Genomic DNA, 19528 nt, shown 5'->3' with positions numbered 1-19528 from the left:
CCAGTCCATGCCTTAGCTTGTACCCCCAGTTTTTCCTGCTTAGCTTGCCTCCACATCCACACTGCTTTTGCCCCTAGACATCATCCCTATCCATGCCTCTTCCCCTAGCCATAACTCTGCCACCCCTGGAAACTCATGGTGCAGAAACTTTGGTTGCTGACTTTGAGGAACCCTTGGGTTTTGTAGATGGAACTCCATCAAAGGTCTGTGCAGCTCACACACCCTGCTCAAGATATGGTATTGTAGGGTTTCAGCGTGTGTGAATGACGGACAACAGCCTGTGTTTGGACAGATGTAGGCCTTGCTAGAGTGTTTTTAGGCTAGCAGCGACTCCTGTGCACTTGCAAAAGTGGGCGCACAAGCGCCGCATTTTCAACAGTAGCTTCGGTACATTTGGGTATGTTTTTAAAAAACTTTGCACCACTAGGTTAGACGTGGGCCAAACATGGAACGTGTTGGAGGCTGGCAAGCTCCAGAGCCGCTACCAGGTTCCAGCCATTATCACAGGCGTAAAAATGCCAGGCCCCAGGTGTAGCAGGGAAAAAAAAATGCCATCTCAGCCAGGATGGCATCCCTGACCTCGGAGGCACTGTGCTGTCTGTCCCCCAAGCTGATGAGCTTCAGCACCGCCTGCTGACGTCTCCCCACACCAGTGTTTTAGCGTTTGCCGCTAGTAGCTGTGGTGGAGGTTGCAGCGTCGTAGGGTTTCAGTCTACTCCTGCCATGAATTTTGGCCTGGGAGAGGAGATAGGCCACCCCAGTTTGCACCCGGGGAACAGACTCCACCACATTCACCCTGCCTGTCATTAAAGATAAGCACTGCAGCATCCCTGACCACAGGCGCTTGTCCAAGTGTCGGTGGTCAAGTGGACCTTGCAGCAAAGCGCGGAACTAAGGGCCCACCTGATGTTGAGTGACACGTGCTGGTGCAAGGCGGGGACGCCACACCGGGAGAAGTTGAGACGGCTAGGGACGGCATAGTGAGGTGCCACAGTTGCCATCAGGTCCGGGAAGGCGGGAGTTTCAACAAGCCGGAACGCCAACCTCTCCTGGGCCAGCAGTTTAGCGATGTTGGCGTTCTAGGCTTGCGTGGGTGGGTGGTTAGCGGTGTATTTCTGCCGGCGCTCCAATGTCTGAGAGATGGTGGGTTGTTGTAAAGAAGCGCCTGATGGTGCCTTTGATGGTGCAGGAGAAGGAGATAAGACAGAAACAGGGGAGGATGAGGGAGAAGTCAACAAAGTGGCGGAGGCAGATGAAGTGATGTCCTGGCTCGTCCTCTGGAGTGCATCGCCAGCACTGTGAGCAGAGGCAGTGGCATGAACGGCGGGCGACGTTTGTCCTGCCGTTGCTGCCTGCCACTGATTCCATTGCTTGGATTCCAAATGACGGTGCATTGAAGTGGTGGACAGGTTGCTCTTCTCAGGGCCCCTACTCGATTTCGAGAGGCAAATTGTGTAGACGACACTATATCTGTCCTCGGCGCATTCCTTGAAAAAACTCTACACCTTCAAGAAACGTGCCCTCGATGGGGGAGTTTTTCTGGGCTGGGTACAAAAGGGAACATCTTCGGACATTCCGGGTCTGGCCTGGCTTCGGCAAAGCAGCTGACCTCTGCCTCTGGACATGTCTCTGCCTCTAGCTACCCTTTTTGGTGCTGCACCTGCCTCAACATCCACACTACTTTCCCAGCTTGACATCTGCCTTGTCCAGGTGGGGTCGGTGTCCTCGTCGTCCACCACCTCCTCTTCCAACTCCTGTCTCGCCTCCTCCTCCTGCACAATGCGCATGTCAACTGGCTGCCCTGACAGCAACTGCGTCTCATCGTCGTCGATGAGGGTGGGTTGCTGGTCATCCGCCACCAAATCGACCGGAGATGGAATGGAGGAGACTCTAGTGTTTGAGCATCTGGACACAGATACTCGTCTGTTAGGTCCGTGGAATCGCGAAATGGAGGGGCAGGTTGCGGTACAGTCAAAGGAAGGGAGAACAGCTCTGGGGAGCAGGGACAGTTGGGGTTATTGTTCTGGGAAGATTGGGAATTTTGGGTGGAAGGAGGACAAGACTGTTGGGTAAGAGGAGGTAGAGGCTGACTGGCTGGTGGACAATGTGCTTTAAGCGTTATCCGACAGCCATTGCAAGACCTGTTCCTGGTTCTCGGGCCTACTAATCTTTGTACCATTCAGCCTAGTTAATGTGGAACTTTTGTGCAAAGCGCAGAACTTAGGGCCCGCCTGATGTTAAGGGACACACGCTGGTACAAGGGTCAACTCACCCTAAGTGCCGAAAACACTGCTGGTGCAAGGCTCTACTCATGCCAAGGGCCTCAATCTCTGCTGGTAGCTCAGCTTAAGGTCATGTAACTTTGTTTGGAAGGGCTCATGTTAAGGGCTAGAAAAGTGAATTTTGGAAGGTCTTACCACATCACACACACACACACACACACACACACACACACACACACTCAAAATGACAGTTAAGGGTGAGGGCTTTTGGAATTCCCATTGCCTATTCCATTTGTGGTTGTCATGGGGAACGTGATTTAAAGGGGTGGTTGTTACTGTTTGTTGAGCTTAAATTGGGGTTTGTGTCCATCCATTTGGGGAGTAAAGAAGGTTTCCAGGTATTTTCCCACTTTGATAGAGGTTTTTTTGAATGTGGAAAGTGTGTAGTTGTTAGGCAGTGATGTTGGGGTAATAGAGGGTCTTTGGTGTGTTAGATGCCCCCAGGCATGCTTCCCCTGCTGTCCCAGTGTCATTCCAGAGGTGTTGGCATCATTTCCTGGGGTGTCATAGTGGACTTGGTGACCCTCCAGACACGGATTTGGGTTTCCCCCTTAACGAGTATCTGTTCCCCATAGACTATAATGGGGTTCGAAACCCGTTCGAACACACGAACATTGAGCGGCTGTTCGAATCGAATTTCGAACCTCGAACATTTTAGTGTTCGCTCATCTCTAGTCAGGAGACCTGAGGAGATTTGCTGCCGCGGGAAAAATCGCGGCGTTTTACAGTACAGGCAAAGTGGATGGGATTCTAGCGAATCCCATGCCCACTTTGCAGTAAAAACCGCTGTGTGGACACGCCGCAATTTCCAAAACTGTGCGGTTTTGGAAATTGCAGCATGTTTAATTATACCTACGGAAATGCCAGCGGTTTCCCCATAGATATAATTGTAACAGAAAGTCCAGGGAGGAGGGGCAGCACGGTGGCTCAGTGGTTAGCACTGCAGCCTTGCAGCTCTGGAGTCCTGGGTTCGAATCTCACCAGGAACGAAAACTGCAGGGAGATTGTGTGTTCTCCCCATGTTTGCATGGATTTCCTCCCATTCTACAAAAAACATACTTAAAATGAAAAAAAAAAAAGAAAAGAAAAATGGATATTGTGATCCCTATATGGGGCTCACAATCTACATTAAAAAAAGGAGGAAAACTCTGTAAACTTTCTGTTTAAGGCACTGTGGGAAGAACTGTGATGACTCTGTCCTGTTTTTAATATAAATTGTAGTGAAGATAATCCTCTTACCTATGGCTGTATTTGTGATTTATCCACTCCCTTCTGGTCCTCTGACTCTCCAACCAACTGAGACTCTTATTTTAGTTTCTCTGCTGATTCCTATGAGACTCACATTGAGGCCATAAGAATAAACAGAGACTTCTTGTACACAAATAAGTTGGAGAGTCTGAAAGCTGTTCACATGACCCTGCTGAGGACCCAGAGGTAAGAAGATTACCCTCACTACAATGCTTCCTTAAGAGAAGAAGGGAGTGGATAACCTTGGTGCCCAGGTGATAGAAATAGTTGTTGTATGTGGACTAGTAGCAATAATTATTATTACGTAATGGTTTCTTGTCTTAAAATCTGAAGGCATAAAAAGCCTAGAGCGTAATGACTGCATAAGAATTTAGGGACCTAACCAGATACTCCTCTCTTGTTGGCAGCACACTTTAACTCATATGCTTGCACTAACCAAAATATCGTTTTCTTTTTCCACCATAATATACATGTTGTGACTAGATATCGAGTTGCTGGCAGCGTGCAGAGAGGAATTTCATAGGCGGCTCAAAGTTTATCATGCCTGGAAGTCCAAGAACAAGAAGCGCAACGCAGACACTGACCAGCGTGCCCCTAAATCGGTTACGGATTATGGTAAGCCTGGGCTTAGTAATTATATCCTGTATATACATAAATATATAGTATTTGAGTAAAGTTACTCTTTATTTATACTTGCTAGGTCATGGAATTAGACTTTGCTCTGAATAAGTGTTTTCTTAATCGTTTTGTTCCACTTGTGAAAAGCCAAAATCAATTTCTGTTCTAAATACTTAATCCTTGAGGATAATACTTCTCATTTCCTTTAAACACTACTTCAAATAATTTGTGCTTCTCATAGAAATACCTGTAACTACTGTTTATGAGTTTTTCTACAGTAAATTCCCTCCCGAAAGACCTTAATCCTTATTTTAAAAAAAACTGAGTTAATTTCTATAGATAACCATATGTACGAGAATGCTTTAAATCTTATAGACAAATTAATTTCTGAAAGCTTATCCCATGTTCAGAAAAGCCTTAAGCAAGTAATAACACATATTATTGGAAAGGTTTTTTGTTTGACTAAGGTCAATTTTTCTAATGTGCTTGTTTACAATGACCGGAATAAAGATGTACTTAGATAAGCTGTCCACTTTTATATACAGAATCTGTATGTGTGTGCCTTGTATCACATGTAGCAAATGTTGTAGCAACTTTTTAAACAGTCCCCCCCCCCCCCACACCAATTGCACAAAAAGGAGTGTGACTTCTTTGGAAAAGGCGTGCCTTCACAAAAAGTAGATATGGTCTAAGTTGTGTCATCATGCCCCAAAATATGGGCCAAATTTTGATTCTTTTTTCTGATGTAAACTAAGACAAACAGGAGGTGTAAAGTTAGACTAGACAATCTAATATTGCTGCAGATTAATCCAATAGCATTAGACACTTTGATAAGTCTGATACAGCTCAAGACTGTCTAGTTTAAGGTTACACTGTCTAACTTTTAAAGAGTATTAATAAATTTGGCCAAATAAATGTAACCCCCATACAGCATAATCAGTCAAGTAAATATTTGTCTTAAACTGCAATCCAGCTAGTTAGATATATGTAAAGAATTCTATGTATATCCTAGAATACCAGTGATTTGCCCCCTCTTCCTTCTCAGATCCAGCTGTAATGCAACTAGCTGCAGGAGGAACCTCTCCCATTGTTATTTCTGCAATAGAAGACTAAAAACTCTTTTTGCACCATCAGCCATTTTCTGGCTCTAAATACCTTTAACTAAAAACTTGAGTCCTGTACAGGGGTATGGGGTACAGAAATAATAAATTCACAAAATGGTTTCTGATCATCTTGTCCATTTGTCATGGTGTACACAGTAAATTCTATCATTACTTTGACACAACATTAATAGGGCCTCCGCTGTTGGCAGAGTAATGATAGACAAGTCTGTGTTAGTTAGTGTTCCTAACTATTCATAGCATTAGAACTTAGTTTTCCTTTTGCATCTGCAGAAGACCCTGCATGTTTTATGTCTTACTGTTCCCCCATACTTGATGTCGTATATGTTGCATGTTTTCAAAGCAGTTGATATTTGTTTACAGATTTTGCTCCATTTATGAACAACACAAGTAAGTGTGGTCTATGGTAAAACACTAACTTACAGCACGAGGGAAAGGTGCTCATGCTTTCTGCTACTAACCAACATATTGTTTGCTACAGTTGTGGAAGTCAATGAAACCTTAATAGTTTTGTCAGTGGTGTAACTATGGTTAACAGATCTGATAGTCACACCAATGACAACATAATCATTTTTATTTCGTAGCTCCAACATACTGTGTTCTGCAGCATTTTACAAATTAGAGTTCATGTGCATGCCAGTCATGTGAGGAACAGACCTTGGTCATGTGATGAACATACAGGCGGACAGCTGTGCACCTGTGTGTTCATCACATGACCAGAATCACATTAGCAGAATCGGTGACAGCAAACAAAGATCTAAAAGACCATGTGGAATTGATATAGAAAGTGTATTCAGAAATAGTATAATCTTTCAGTAAACGAGCACGAATATTGGTCTAAAACTGGACAACCCCTTTAATGTTGGGGTGGGGGTGCATATAATTTCACTAGTTTATGCCACTGTGCAGGAATAAACCACAAAAGGTGTGCCCCCCCTTCATTCTTAGAAACAGTCATGGGGGTTAATAAGGGTGAAAGTATATCATAGCGTATCACTTTAGCATACTCTTAAAAAAAAAAACCAAAAAAAACCAAAACCCTTAGTTCAGTCTATCTCTGTCTGTGTCCTTGACCCTCTTTCTTTGTTTTGCACTTCGTCTGTGCCACTTTACATAGAAAGGATATGATACATATAAATAGAGTTTAGTCCAGAAATATTTTGACATTGCCTCAATATTCATGATCTAGGTTCTGCGTGTCACCTTATTGGATTTGAAATGAAACAACTGATATGCAGTTGAAGTGTATACGTTCAGGTTTCATACAAGGGGTTCAACAAAAATATCCTGAGAAATGTTTAGGAATTGCAAACGTTTTTCTACAAAACCTCCTCATTTCAGGGGCTCAAACAGTAATTGGACAAATCAGCATACCTTTCCTTTCACCATTCTGGTACAGGTTGATCTTAGTTTCATCTGTCCAAACACTGCTGTTCCAGAACTGGGCTGGCTTCTTTAGATGTTCTTCCGCAGAGTCTAATCTGGTCTTTATATTTCTTAGGCCGATTAATGGTTTTCACCTTGTGGTGAACCCTTTGCATTTGCTTTCATGAAGTCTTCACTTTATGGTAGACATATTGTGGGTTCACAGCTACAGCTTCCAAATGCAAATGCCACACCTGGAATCATCTCCAGACCTTTTACTTGCTAATTGATGTTGGATTAACAAGGGAATAGCCCATTAAATAGCTTTTCAGATAATTGTCCAATTACCTTTTGGTCCCTTGAGAAAGAGGCGGCTACATATTACAGAGCTCTAGTCCCTAAACCTTTTGTTCATTTTGGATTTACGTACCCTCAAATTAAAGCTGAATATCTGCACTTTAAGCCAAATTAATATCACATAACTGTATCTTCAGCACGGTTTGGTAAATGGCTAAAATGCTAAAACTGGTGGCGCTGTCCAAATATTTCTGGACCTAACTGTATGTACTGAACTCAAAAGAAGTGCCATAAACTGAAGCTACTGGGCCCCAATGCAAAATTCAGAACTCTATGAACTCTAGTAAGAGCTGTGCCAGTGATTTAGATAAAAGGTTTGAGGATAACCATTGAGAGACATAACTGCAGCAAACTGCTATGATACAAGAGGTAACCATAAGGTGGTGCTAACAGTCATGGATGGTGTGGTGACATCTATACTGAAGTTTATCAGTTGCCATGTGATATGCCTAGGAAACATTGCTGCTTCACCTTCCTGAAGTCTAATAGAATTATTACCCATATAAACTTTATTTTACCTGTAGCTAACAATAAAATATTTCCACCCATTATACCTATGACCATAATGCATTTTCAAGCAGGATGCAATATACAGTATATGCTACCCTTTGCAGAATGTTTTCATGGATCATGATCACATGGCTGGTTGCATTGATATTCGCCTATAACAAATCATTAAATGTTCCGATTATCTGAAACTTTGGGGGCTACTGTGCATTCTTCATAAAATAGGAGATGGGGACATGTCGATGGAGCCTATGGGCATTGGTTGCTTTTATTTCTGCAAATAAACATTTTTTCTTTTAGCTGAAGAACAATGGAAATCCTTACAGGATACAAAGCAGCATATACCAGTCACACATCTCTAGTGAAGCTGTTTACCCTACAAATACATTGAAATAGAGTCATGTACAAATGTCCAGGGGTGGTTCATAAGCAGATTTTATGGCAAGCAATGAGCTGCTGAACATGTGTTTTACTTGAAAAGGAAAAACGCAAAATCTCCTTTGTTAGAGTCTGCGTAAGGCTAGAGAGCCACAGCAATCTTTGGTTGAGTTTTAGCTACGGTAACCTGCAATTTTACCACAACTAAAATTCACCTCGAATCCCTGACCTTTATAATATTTATAGGGAATTGCTTTAGGAAATTCACAAATTCAATGCTAAAATTCCAACAGGCTGATTCAGGTTTTTATTGGACTGTGGGGAAAACACTTCGTACCGTAGTGGTGCTTATTGACCTTCTTTGCAGTAAAAGTGACCATATACATTAGTTGAATGTCACTATAAACAGCAAAGTACATCCCTAAAATATGATTTTTAACAAATCTATTTAAAATGGGGCTCTCAACAAAGTCAAGCAGATATACAGAACCAGAAAACACATAGACAAACAATGAAATCAATCAAACATAGGTGGAATGGTGTCGCCTGTCTTATAGAGAACCCTCAAGGGTGAATAAACTCATAGGGTTCAATCAACATACAGTATAGCGTTGATCAAGAGTAATGGGAGATGTAGAATAATGCTACAACATGCCTTAGTCACCCCAGTAATAACTCCCACCCTGACAGGGTCAGTACCGAAATTACTGATCCTAGAAAATGAATCTAGTAGTCCTTAAACATGCCAATGCATTGCATCCCTTTTAGGACATGTTAGGGAATTTATGATCTATTAAAAGGTCATGTACTGCCCACAGAACTAGCATCTAAAGTGCTCCCACAATGGTGAATAGTGCTACAGATAGGCTGTCAAGGGCTCTCACAGTGAGCACTGCAGCCATGGAAGCCTACATTTTTAACCATCTGGTGGGTGTGAGATGTCCCGACTGCCTCAATGGCAGATGTCAGTAGAATTAAGGATTGGCCATATTGATTTCAACTTGCTCAATCATTTTGTTCCCCTTGGAGAGGAGTCCCTGATAGACTTTCCCTTCCAGATCGCAATATCAAGGAGGAATAACTGTCTAGTGTATATGGCATGGCCTGCTAGGCTAAAATGCTTGAAAAGACTTGTGACCAACATTATATCTCTGTGCTGCTGACCAAGTATAGAATACAGGCGGCCATGAAAGTTACTGAATTGTGTTGGTGGTCTGTGAGAAATGGAATATCCGCACAGTCTTGAAGGGCTATTGCCGGTTTGTTGGTTTTGATAATAATATATTAGGGAATTACTTATAATGCAGTTCCCTAATACAATATTTGAAGCGGTTCTGAAATGGAACTGCACTCATCTCTATGGAAACAAAAATAAGTTTGCTAAGTTGGAAAGAAGCTGACATCCATATCTGTCATATCCCCCTAACACGCAGTTTGTTCATCTTATAGTATAGGAAGATTGTCAGCCTATATTAGATCTGCAGATTGAAAACTGAAGTCTCAAAAAAGAGAAAAAAAAGTGCCAAAAGAAATCTATAATGGCTCAGTAGTCTCATTTATTATTTCTGTCCGTAAAGTATATTTTCCTAACAAACTATACAGTATCATATCTATAGTCTTCATATGTATACACTTGAGATTACGAAGCTATATTTTAATATTGATCAGCTCTGCTCTTGATAGAGTTGGGTAAGGGCAAGGGGTCTGCAACCTGTAAAGCTCCCTGTCCAAGTATACCGTGAAATCTGCTGAGCAGAGCCACATATAGTATGATACAATATAACATCATCTAACATACTCTATTGGATTTCACTGTTATGTTGATTTGTTTTGGTCTCTTACTAATCAAAATTGATCATTTCAATACAAAATATGGTTATTATTCTAGTATTATTTTACTAATGTGCATACAAATAATTTGGGAACATTTGAATACATATTTTAGATCCCTCAAAGGTATTTTTAAAAGAGACTCTCAAAAGGTTAAAATATATGTATATATGTACATCCCTCCGTTCACTCACCTCAGTGCTTCAGATCCCATTTCTATATTGTATATGGAAATGCTCAGAATTCGAGATAAAATGAAGTTCTCTGGACATCCTATTAGTTATCCCATTGAAGCACAGTGCATTATACAGGAATCCTGAGTCGAGAAGACTGACTTTACATTTCTATTTAATATATCTTTAAGAAGAAAGCTGAGCAGTTCCATTTGTCCTTTTGCAGAAACAGAAATCTATTTCCCAAATTCTTAAAGGTCTAATTGAGCCTCGTATTATTCCAGACAATATTATGAGGAAGTACTGAGCCATGTAATGTCATTTCAACCGTTTTTAAAGTACACCATTTTTCATATTGAGACTTGAAAGGCTGGCACTGCAATAAAAGTACCATAGTAAGTACTCCGTAATATGACTTGCTCTGCTTTAGGCAGTAATACCAGTGAAAGGCCAAAGTGCAGCATAGGCTTATTATCCAATCTCTCTGACTTTCTTATACTAGAATAGTGGTCAATTCAAATACATCCATTTACTGAAACTACTGACCTTGTGTCTCCTAGATAGTATACTAAACATTACAGAACAAACAGCCACAAGGTGGTTGTTGGTCACTATAAGATACATTTGTCCTATGAAATATAACTTGTATTGTATGTGTGCAGCCCAACAGAACCCAGTTGTACAGCTGCCTGCCAGACAACAGGAGATTGAAGTGAACCGTCAGCAACGCTACTTCCGTATTCCATTTATTCGCCCAGCTGATCAGTACAAGGAGCCTCAGAACAAGAAGAAAGGATGGTGGTACGCACACTTTGATGGACCATGGATTGCCCGTCAAATGGAACTTCACCCAGATAAGCCACCCATCTTGCTAGTAGCTGGTATGTGTCGATTGTATAGTACTTTTATTTCTTATTACTGCGTTTGGCTTTCATTTATTGTCTATTAATTCATGTGAGATATTTACTTCCATAACTCTGGTTATGTAGACCAGAGAAAAAGGTTTCTGCATTAAGCCCCCTTTCTGACCATTGTAAACACTCAATCTCTTCTTTATAAATTATATGTTGGAATGTGCTAAAGTGGTCCACAATGTCAGGCATCAGTCCTGCACAAGCAGCTTTAATGTACTAAATCCGTATACAGTATATCTTAAATATTTAATGGCCAAATTATTATAGGCAATAGGTAGATTGTCTGAAAAATGTATGTCTTTAAATCTTTATGTAAAAGTAGTTTAGATTGAATACAATACTTTTTGTGTAATAGCACTAGATCTTAGAGGACATTTTACCACCTCCTACAACTACAGTTCTTAGCATGTGTTAATAGACACGGTTTCACAGATTCCATTTCTCTTGCCCCCACTATACCCAAGCAATTAATGCAGTTAGTTTTGGTGCCTGATATAGTTATTAGGCTCTGTACTGTCAGATGGGCAGGTTTAGGAAAGCGGGTGAGATTTAGAGCTCTAATCACAGGTGCACAGTATAGCAGAACTCAGAATCACATCCCTTGCCTCCTCTAGCCTGACACTACCCACCTGACTGCAGCATATGAGGCACCAAAGCTATCAGAACTTATTACTTGGGAAAGTTGGGGACTAGAGATCAAATTCCAGAGCCTATTAAGGGATGCAAAGAGATGGACCTAGTAGAGGTGAGGAAAGGGCCTCTTTAAAACAAATTTTCTCGTAAATTGATGTGACCATTAGTCTTCCTTTGGAGAGAAACCTAATGGTCCTTATTCTACTAGGGAATGTTCTATACGATTTGAACATTTTATATACGGCACTGAATATGTAAGTGTACATTATTTTTAAAGGCACATAAAAGATATGTCTGTGCTGGAGCTCTGTACTACAAGATGTTGTGAATAGAGATGAGCGAACAGTAAAATGTTCGAAGTTCGATATTCGTTTCGAGTAGCCCCTCAATATTCGACTACTCGAATCGAATATCGAACCCTATTATAGTCTATGGGGAGAAAATGCTCGTTTCAGGGGTAGGCAACATTCGATCAAATTACACTTACCAAGTCCACGAGTGAGGGTCGGGCTGGATCCTCCGAGAAGTCTTCTCCGTGCAGCGTCCCCGCGACATCTTCCAGCTCTGAATTCACTCTGCCAGGCATCGGGCCTGGGCAGAGCCGACTGCGCATGCCCGCACTACAAGCGGGCATGCGCAGTCGGCTCTGCCCAGGCCCGATGCCTGGCAGAGTGAATTCAGAACCTGAAGACGCCGCGGGGAAGTTGCACGGAGAAGACTTCTAAAGGTAGGAGAAGAACCAGCGTTGATTGGCCGACTGTATAGCATTCGGCCAATCAATGCTGGTTCTGCATCGAACTTTTACATTCGAATAGCGAGTGGTACTCGATCGAGTACGAGTATTTCGAATACTGTAGTATTCGATTGAATATCTACTCGATCAAATATTACTCGCTCATCTCTATTTGTGAACTTTAACTAATCCAAGCAGTCTTCTTATCTGTTTTATACAAACCACAAAAAAGGGTAAGTATGACATAATGAACACATTAATAATAAAAATCTCAAAAAATCTTTATTATAATAATAATAAAGAAGGCTCTCTGCGCCGAAACGCGCGTCGGGGTTTGGGTAGTGGGTGCCCGTCCCTGGTGATCTGCTGTTTACCTCCCCCATGGGTGAGTGTCTATACAAATCTCCTTGTACTTGTAACATGTCTTTCTTCTAACATATGGTGGTTACTAGACCTCTGAGGGCAATGTATACGCCGCTCTTTGTATACAGGAAGTAAGATAAATTTTAATAGGACCTGTAGTCTTTGATATTATAGGTTCTATTGTTCATCCTTAGGGGTGAACATAAAAATACTGGGAGTCAGAATTCATAATTGTGTCTTATATAGTTGTTTATGATGGTAACACTCACCTATATGAATTTCAATACATAATACGAGAGTGTGTATTTTGTACTTTAGTATGGCTCATGAGGGAAACTAGTAGTATTCACAGGGACCACCATTTGTTGTGGCATCCATTATACCCATTTGTGTATGTGTACATTTGCTTTCTTTGCATCGTCCTATATTGTGTATGTGTTAAATTATTATAATAAAGATTTTTTGAGATTTTTATTATTAATGTGTTCATTATGTCATACTTACCCTTTTTTGTGGTTTGTGTTTGAGCTTTTTGTGGTAAGGACATGTGGTTATAGGGCGTAGAATACACAATGGAACTGATATATCTACGTTTATTTTGCGTTCCGATTTTGCTTTGTGTCTTATTATCTGTTTTATAGTCTATGAAGGATCCAGATCTCGATTATTTTCTTGCATGCTTTATTTTAAAAACAAAACAAAAACTAATAAAAAATGTGCTAATTTCAGGCAAAGATGATATGGAGATGTGTGAATTGAGCCTTGAAGAAACCGGTTTGACAAGGAAACGAGGAGCAGAAATTTTGCCGAGACAGTTTGAAGAGATTTGGGAGCGATGTGGTGGAATTCAGTACTTGAGTAATGCAATTGAAAGTAGACAAGCCCGGCCAACATACGCTACTGCAATGCTACAAAATCTTCTTAAGTAGCTGTCAGTTGAATTTACTATTGCACTAAGAGATTAGTACATATGAGCTAAAGTAAAGGGAAACCAACCTCTAGCAGAGGATCTAGGCATTCCATAATCGTGTAATAGAGGAGTTTTAATATAAAGTGAACAGGTTTTATTAATTGCGGGTTTTATTAATTCCTACTTTTTGAAGGTTTGATCTATTAGCGTTATAGTGATGTGGTCTGTGGCCCTAGCAGGTTCTCTTATAGTTTTATTTTTCAACTTTATTTATCATGCATTTGGATTTGTGAGGCCTTACCTTTGTTAAATGTTTATTGTCTCATCTTGAGCATAGCAGTAATGTTTTCCCACTAAGAGCCAGGCCACAATACACTGTGCAAACCGGTTCTGTGGCATGAAACCGTTAAATGCTGGATAACTCCTCTATAATATAATGGAGCTTTACTTAGAAGAGGCCCAGTTTAATTGTAGAACATCTATAATCTTAGAAATACCATTCCATGCTATAGGTTGAACTTGAAACCATGATTGATTTTTTTTTTTCCCTTGATATGAAAATCTATGGCCTTTAAATCCTTTGCCTATTCTAGCATTTTATTCTTCTTTAATTTACAGGAGTATTTAATATTGAAGAATACTTTTTGGAATTTACTTTGTGGGTTTTTTTTTGTGACTTGAATACAATGAAAGGAGATGATATAAACTTGATACAATCTGTATCAATGTGTATGTTTTACTGCACTGAGATTTGAAGGTAGTTAGGTCACTAAGTATTTAAGATTCTAGATCCAAATTCTCTAACAATTGTAATGCACACGTGCTTGTCCCAAATCCGACCTTATCGGGAACACTTGTATAATATAGCTTATTAATCTGACATTCCTTACCAGGCTATAGACATTCCATTTTCTCAGTTTTACGCTGAGTTCTAGATGTTGCCGATTATTGGCCATGATATTACTGTTTGTTTATTTATAAACATTTAATACCATTGTTTTAGTGTCCTATCTGATAAAAAAAGAATAAAAATATATTCTTGTGACTTGAAATGTATCACTGAAGTTAATTTTGTGTTCCATGTGCTGTGAAAAAGATACTTTAGCTTGAAACCCTGTGTTCTTCCCTGTCATCTACAAAGGATATCATCGCAATCTGGTCCACTAATAAATTATATAGTTATTTCATAAGGTTCATAGTCCTTTTCTTCAGAGCTTTTTTTCTTTTTATTTGTGTTTATGTACAGTACCTGATGTGACAAATGACTGCACAAAGAAACCAGCAAAGAACAACATACGCCTGTTGTGCAAAGCCACATTGCAGGTTGAAAAAAAGACACAATATCGATGAATAGTATAGGTGGCGCTCTCAGGTCAAAAACAAAAAAATATTTACATATTTATTAGAGATGAGCGAACACTATTCGAAACAGCCGTTTCGAATGGCACACTCCCATAGAAATGAATGGAAGTGGCCGGCACACCGACTTTGCCGGTGGCTGGCCGCTTAACCCCCGCGTGCCGACTACGTCCATTCATTTCTCTGCAAGCGTGCTATTTGAAACGGCTGTTTCGAATAGTGTTCATTCATCTCTAATATTTGTCTAAAAGTATTATATAGCCCTCAATCTTCTCTTCACCTGGTTATATACTGCAATGTGACAACCTTTTTTCATATTTCAGAGCTTCCACACTGTATTCATTTGACAGTCTTTGGACTTTGTGTTACTCATGTATAAAGCACTGCTTCGGTTGCATTTTTATATGTAATCCAGTTTTGGCTGTATAGTTCAGATGATACTAGAACAGTATTATTATCTCTAAAACAATACTTTCATCTCTAGAAGGATGCCTTTGATACAGCATCGTGGTATTGAGGGTTGTAATTTACACCCACTTGTTTCCATTGTGATCAATTCAAGGCTACTGCCATATTTACACAATTGTTTAAAGACTGCTTAGTGCAAATTGTGTGCCAGTATATACTGTCTAGCAATAAGTATTTGGACACCTGTGGTAGAATAGAAAACATTTATTCATATCCAATAGTTGTTAGAACCCAGCAGATGCTTCCTTACAGATGGTATTGATCGACACAATACTCCCGGATGCCTGTTGAAACTCCTGGTGTATGTGAGCCATCGGTTGGGTGCGGTTTCTCTGGCCAGCACCCGTCGGTCTCTGTCTCCCAGTTTTGGAGGTCTGCTGACTCGGGGCACATTTTTTAACACAGTTTTGGAATTTTTTTTAGGGGTCAAAATGTAAATAAAACCATATAAATTTGGTATCCCTGGAACCGTACCGAAACACAGAATATAGGGGACATGTCATTTTGGCTGCACAGTGAACGCCGTAAAACCAAAGCCCGTAAGAAAGTCGCAGAAATGCATTTTTTCTTCAAATCCACCCCCATTCTGAATTTTTTTCCTGCTTCCCAGTACATTATATAAAATAATTAATGGAGAAAAATTTGTCCTGCATGAATTAAGACCTCATATGGCTCTGGGAGCGGAGAAATAAAAAAGTTATGGGGTTTAGAAGGAGGGGAGTCAAAAACGAAAATCAAAAAATGCCATCGGCGGGAAGGGGTTAAGGATCGACCATTTCTGTGGTACCCCACAATTACCCCTTTCTCAAAATCTAACAACTCTGCACTTCGTGGCATCTTACATGAGACTGATACCAATGCTGTTTCCTATTTAATGGCGGAAGGCGTGACGTACATCACGAGCACAGATATCTTCATTTGCATTATTGGTAGACAGTGTACAATAAAACAAGAGTGCGTTGGCAGCAAAGCCGATAATGGGTAATAGCCATAAGTTATTGTTTTTAATGCATGAACCAGAAATGAGTGCCTAATTTTGTGTAGATGACAGATGTACTTTAAAGGACTTTTTATTTATATCCCATATTTGAGTAACAATACAAACATTTCTGAGCTGTTTAGACATAAAATAGATGACTTTCTAGATGACCCGTGCTGTTATCAAAAGCCGCTCAAGCACTAATTAAATTGTTCCTTCACAAAAGACTTTCCATTAACAGTCAAGGAGACGGGAACATTATAAACATTTTATAACCCATACACTTTTCAAGAGCACGTGTCCTCTGTATTCTGGAGTGTATCTAAACCTCCACATTGAAATACCAAAAGTGGTCATCACCTAAATTAGTCTGACTTGTATATATCGGGCTATTTTTTAAATTTATTTATAATGTTATCACTGAAAAGCTTTCATCAAAATGTACTAAAATAACCATCCTAGTTGCTTAACAAATGTAATACTAAAAAACATTGCAGAAATGCCAATGGTTTGAATTGGAACAAAATCTGTGTCGTACATCGAAATTGTTGCCCTGAAATGAAAAAGAATGGGGGAGGGGAGTAGTTATATAAAATGCCCAAAAAGGTATTTGTTGTCTTCAATCTTGAATGAAATTGAACATTATATAACATTACATTTATTGAGGAATAAATGACCATTTATAATAATCTCAAATAGGCATCAACAGAAAAGCATTTTAGAATTGTAGACAAACGTGATACAATAATATCTTATGTAACAATAAACAATACTGTAATAAGCTGAATTGTTCAGCGAAGATATTTCCAAATGTCTCTTCCATTTCTCAGTGAAGACAGTGAATTCACTTTTAGGATTTTGAGGAGCCAGTGTTAGAGGAGAAAAAGTTCTTAGAATTTGCTTAATGACCAGGATATGTCTTTATAATGGGCAAAGGCTGGGGTATTGAGAATTTTTTTTTTTTTAATTGATATATTCACCACAAGTCCAAGTTTTGCCTCTTGAACATTATGGCCAGTGTTCATCAGAATTGGCTTTATTGCTTTATTTTAGTTAGTGTGTAAGCTGATCTGATTATTGATCCATAGTAGAATACAACAGTTTTAGAAATGCATGGGATAGATAGATAGATAGATAGATAGATAGATAGATAGATAGATAGATAGATAGAGAAATATGGTCCCACGAACTGCGGTTTTCACCACACATCGTCTGTTAGCATAACGCTGCATCTAAGATCTCCTGATGAACTATTAAGATAGGGAAACGCGTCGAGGCTAAGAATTGAGGCTATGTGATCATACCAACTTTTAAAAGAGAGTACGAGTGGGTAGTCTGATCTGACCATTGATCATTATAGGGACTGACCGGGCTCAGAGTATCAGACCAAAAATAAGGGAGACTCCCAATGTACGGCTACACCTCTCTTAGTGGTATTTGTACTATCATGTGCAGCATTATTTGTTAGCTATTCATTATTGTGGTGGGAATGTTTGGATGGCATAGGGCTAAAGAAATACGGGGTCTTTCTGTCTGTATACTAAGGGCAGAAATGGAAACCTGAATCCAACTTTAAACCCTTCATGTGACACAGCCACCACATTCACACTTTCTTTCCCTCCTATGTACTTCTGTAGTTCTAGGCTTGCTCAAATCCTTCTGTCTATTCATGTTATCCTAGATTGACTCTATGACGTTAAGATCAGGCCCTGTGGACACTAGATCATCACTTCCACGTTGCCTCCTCCATAAGGTGGAGACATCAAACATCGATTTGATTCAGATTTCTCTTTTCTTCATTCATTTAATGGGGATGTGTCATAAAAAATATTTATCCTCTGTTTATACAGTGATCAATGGTGACCACTGGGACCCTCACCAATCCTAGAAACGTGACATGGCTCACTTCAGTGTCAATAGTGAATGCTGTATTTCAAATATCTAAGGATGGTACTCCTATTGAAGTAAATGTTGGGCGGTGTCAGCATCCACCAGGGGTTCTCATCTGCCTTCACAGCAAGGGTAAAACAACCCTATTCTCAGGATCAGTGGGGTCTCAGCAGTCAGAATAGTAATTTGTCTTATAGATCAAGGAGAAATATTTTTAATGCCATAACCAATGCTATTTTGTTAAATGACAAAAATTATCACTTCTAAAATAACACTTCTACAGTCAGTTTTCCTGGATTATGTGGTGTTGAATTATGGAAATGTCACGCAATGTTTGGTAAATTTGTCACATATACAAGTATAGCACTTCTGTGTTGGTGTTACTCCTCTGACACTCACTCTAGGTAGTGAGTGGTGAAGACAATGTTGCGTTCTTTTAAAAAGTCTCATTTGATAACTCTGGAGTACAGCTAAGCAGGCTTACACTATTGCAAAGTATCTCAATTTTTGGGCAACTGATCTCAGAAAGTTGTAAATCTCTACTAATGTCCTATCAAGTTATTAAAGGGGTTTTCCCATCTCACTCTCTCAGCAGTTTGCCTGCTGCCTCTTCTTCTCCCTTCCTGTATTCTTCAGCAATTTGGTGGGCAGCTTTGACTGTTTGGTGGACAGGACACTATGAAGTATCTCAGTAGATATAGACATTGTCTTTACCATGAGAGATTATTTATTATACTCACTAGAAATCTATAATAATACAGATCAAATATGCACTGCAAATGTATATTACATTACACAGGTTTGTATAAAAGAGTTGCACAGACAACAGACTTGCAGTACCTTTATGCTTACATAGAGATGTTTATAAGCCTTTATCACCAAACTGCAATTAGCTGACCTGATTTTCCGTACAGCAGAGAACTCAGCCACCAGAGAGCAGTGACTCAGCATCTGACCTGTGTTATCAGATTCAAGGCAGAGTGCTTTGACAAGAACGTGTAAACAATGGGAGGGATAATCTAACATAGCAGGCAAACAAAGCAGCATTGCTGAAGCAATGTATTTAGGAAAACTCTTGAATTTACATAAGCTAGCAGTATGGATAGGATCATTGAGATGGGAATACCCCTTTAACCATTTAAAGAGTATTGGGGGGAATTTAACAAACCCTGCATTCTACAATGCAGAAGTAAATAGTCACAAAGTTGAGTCTGAGACATTTTAAAAAGGTTCCTGTACTATTCATTTATGCAAACTTCTTTATAACTGGAGGTGGGCTTTAAAAGTTTCCCTAATGATATTTCTCTCCCTATATCTTTTTTGGTTTCATTGCATCTAAAATGAAAAAGGAAGTGCATTTAAAAATTGTCTTAAGTGAAAATGTCCCATCGTTATGTGTT

The 19528-nt window shown here is 39.9% G+C and overlaps 1 protein-coding gene across 4 annotated transcripts in view; it reads left to right on the top strand.

Annotated features, from left to right (window-relative positions):
- MYO6 (myosin VI) overlaps positions 1 to 14622 on the top strand; it is a 227019-nt gene extending 212397 nt beyond the window's left edge. For 2 of the 4 annotated variants that reach the window (XM_075268293.1, XM_075268291.1), the window contains 4 exons: positions 4014 to 4145; positions 5633 to 5659; positions 10542 to 10760; positions 13252 to 14622. In XM_075268293.1, the coding sequence (XP_075124394.1) occupies positions 4014 to 4145; positions 5633 to 5659; positions 10542 to 10760; positions 13252 to 13451 (578 nt within the window). In that variant the 3' untranslated portion in view covers positions 13452 to 14622. The remainder of the gene's footprint in view (positions 1 to 4013; positions 4146 to 5632; positions 5660 to 10541; positions 10761 to 13251) is intronic. The other 2 variants (XM_075268294.1, XM_075268292.1) reach the window with 1 other exon arrangement.
- The last annotated feature ends 4906 nt before the right edge of the window (positions 14623 to 19528 follow it).

Source organism: Leptodactylus fuscus, chromosome 3 (assembly GCF_031893055.1).
Source record: "Leptodactylus fuscus isolate aLepFus1 chromosome 3, aLepFus1.hap2, whole genome shotgun sequence".
NCBI lineage: Eukaryota > Metazoa > Chordata > Amphibia > Anura > Leptodactylidae > Leptodactylus > Leptodactylus fuscus.
The sequence above is the reverse complement of the archived record's forward strand: the minus strand, read 5'-3'. Positions and strand labels throughout refer to the sequence as shown.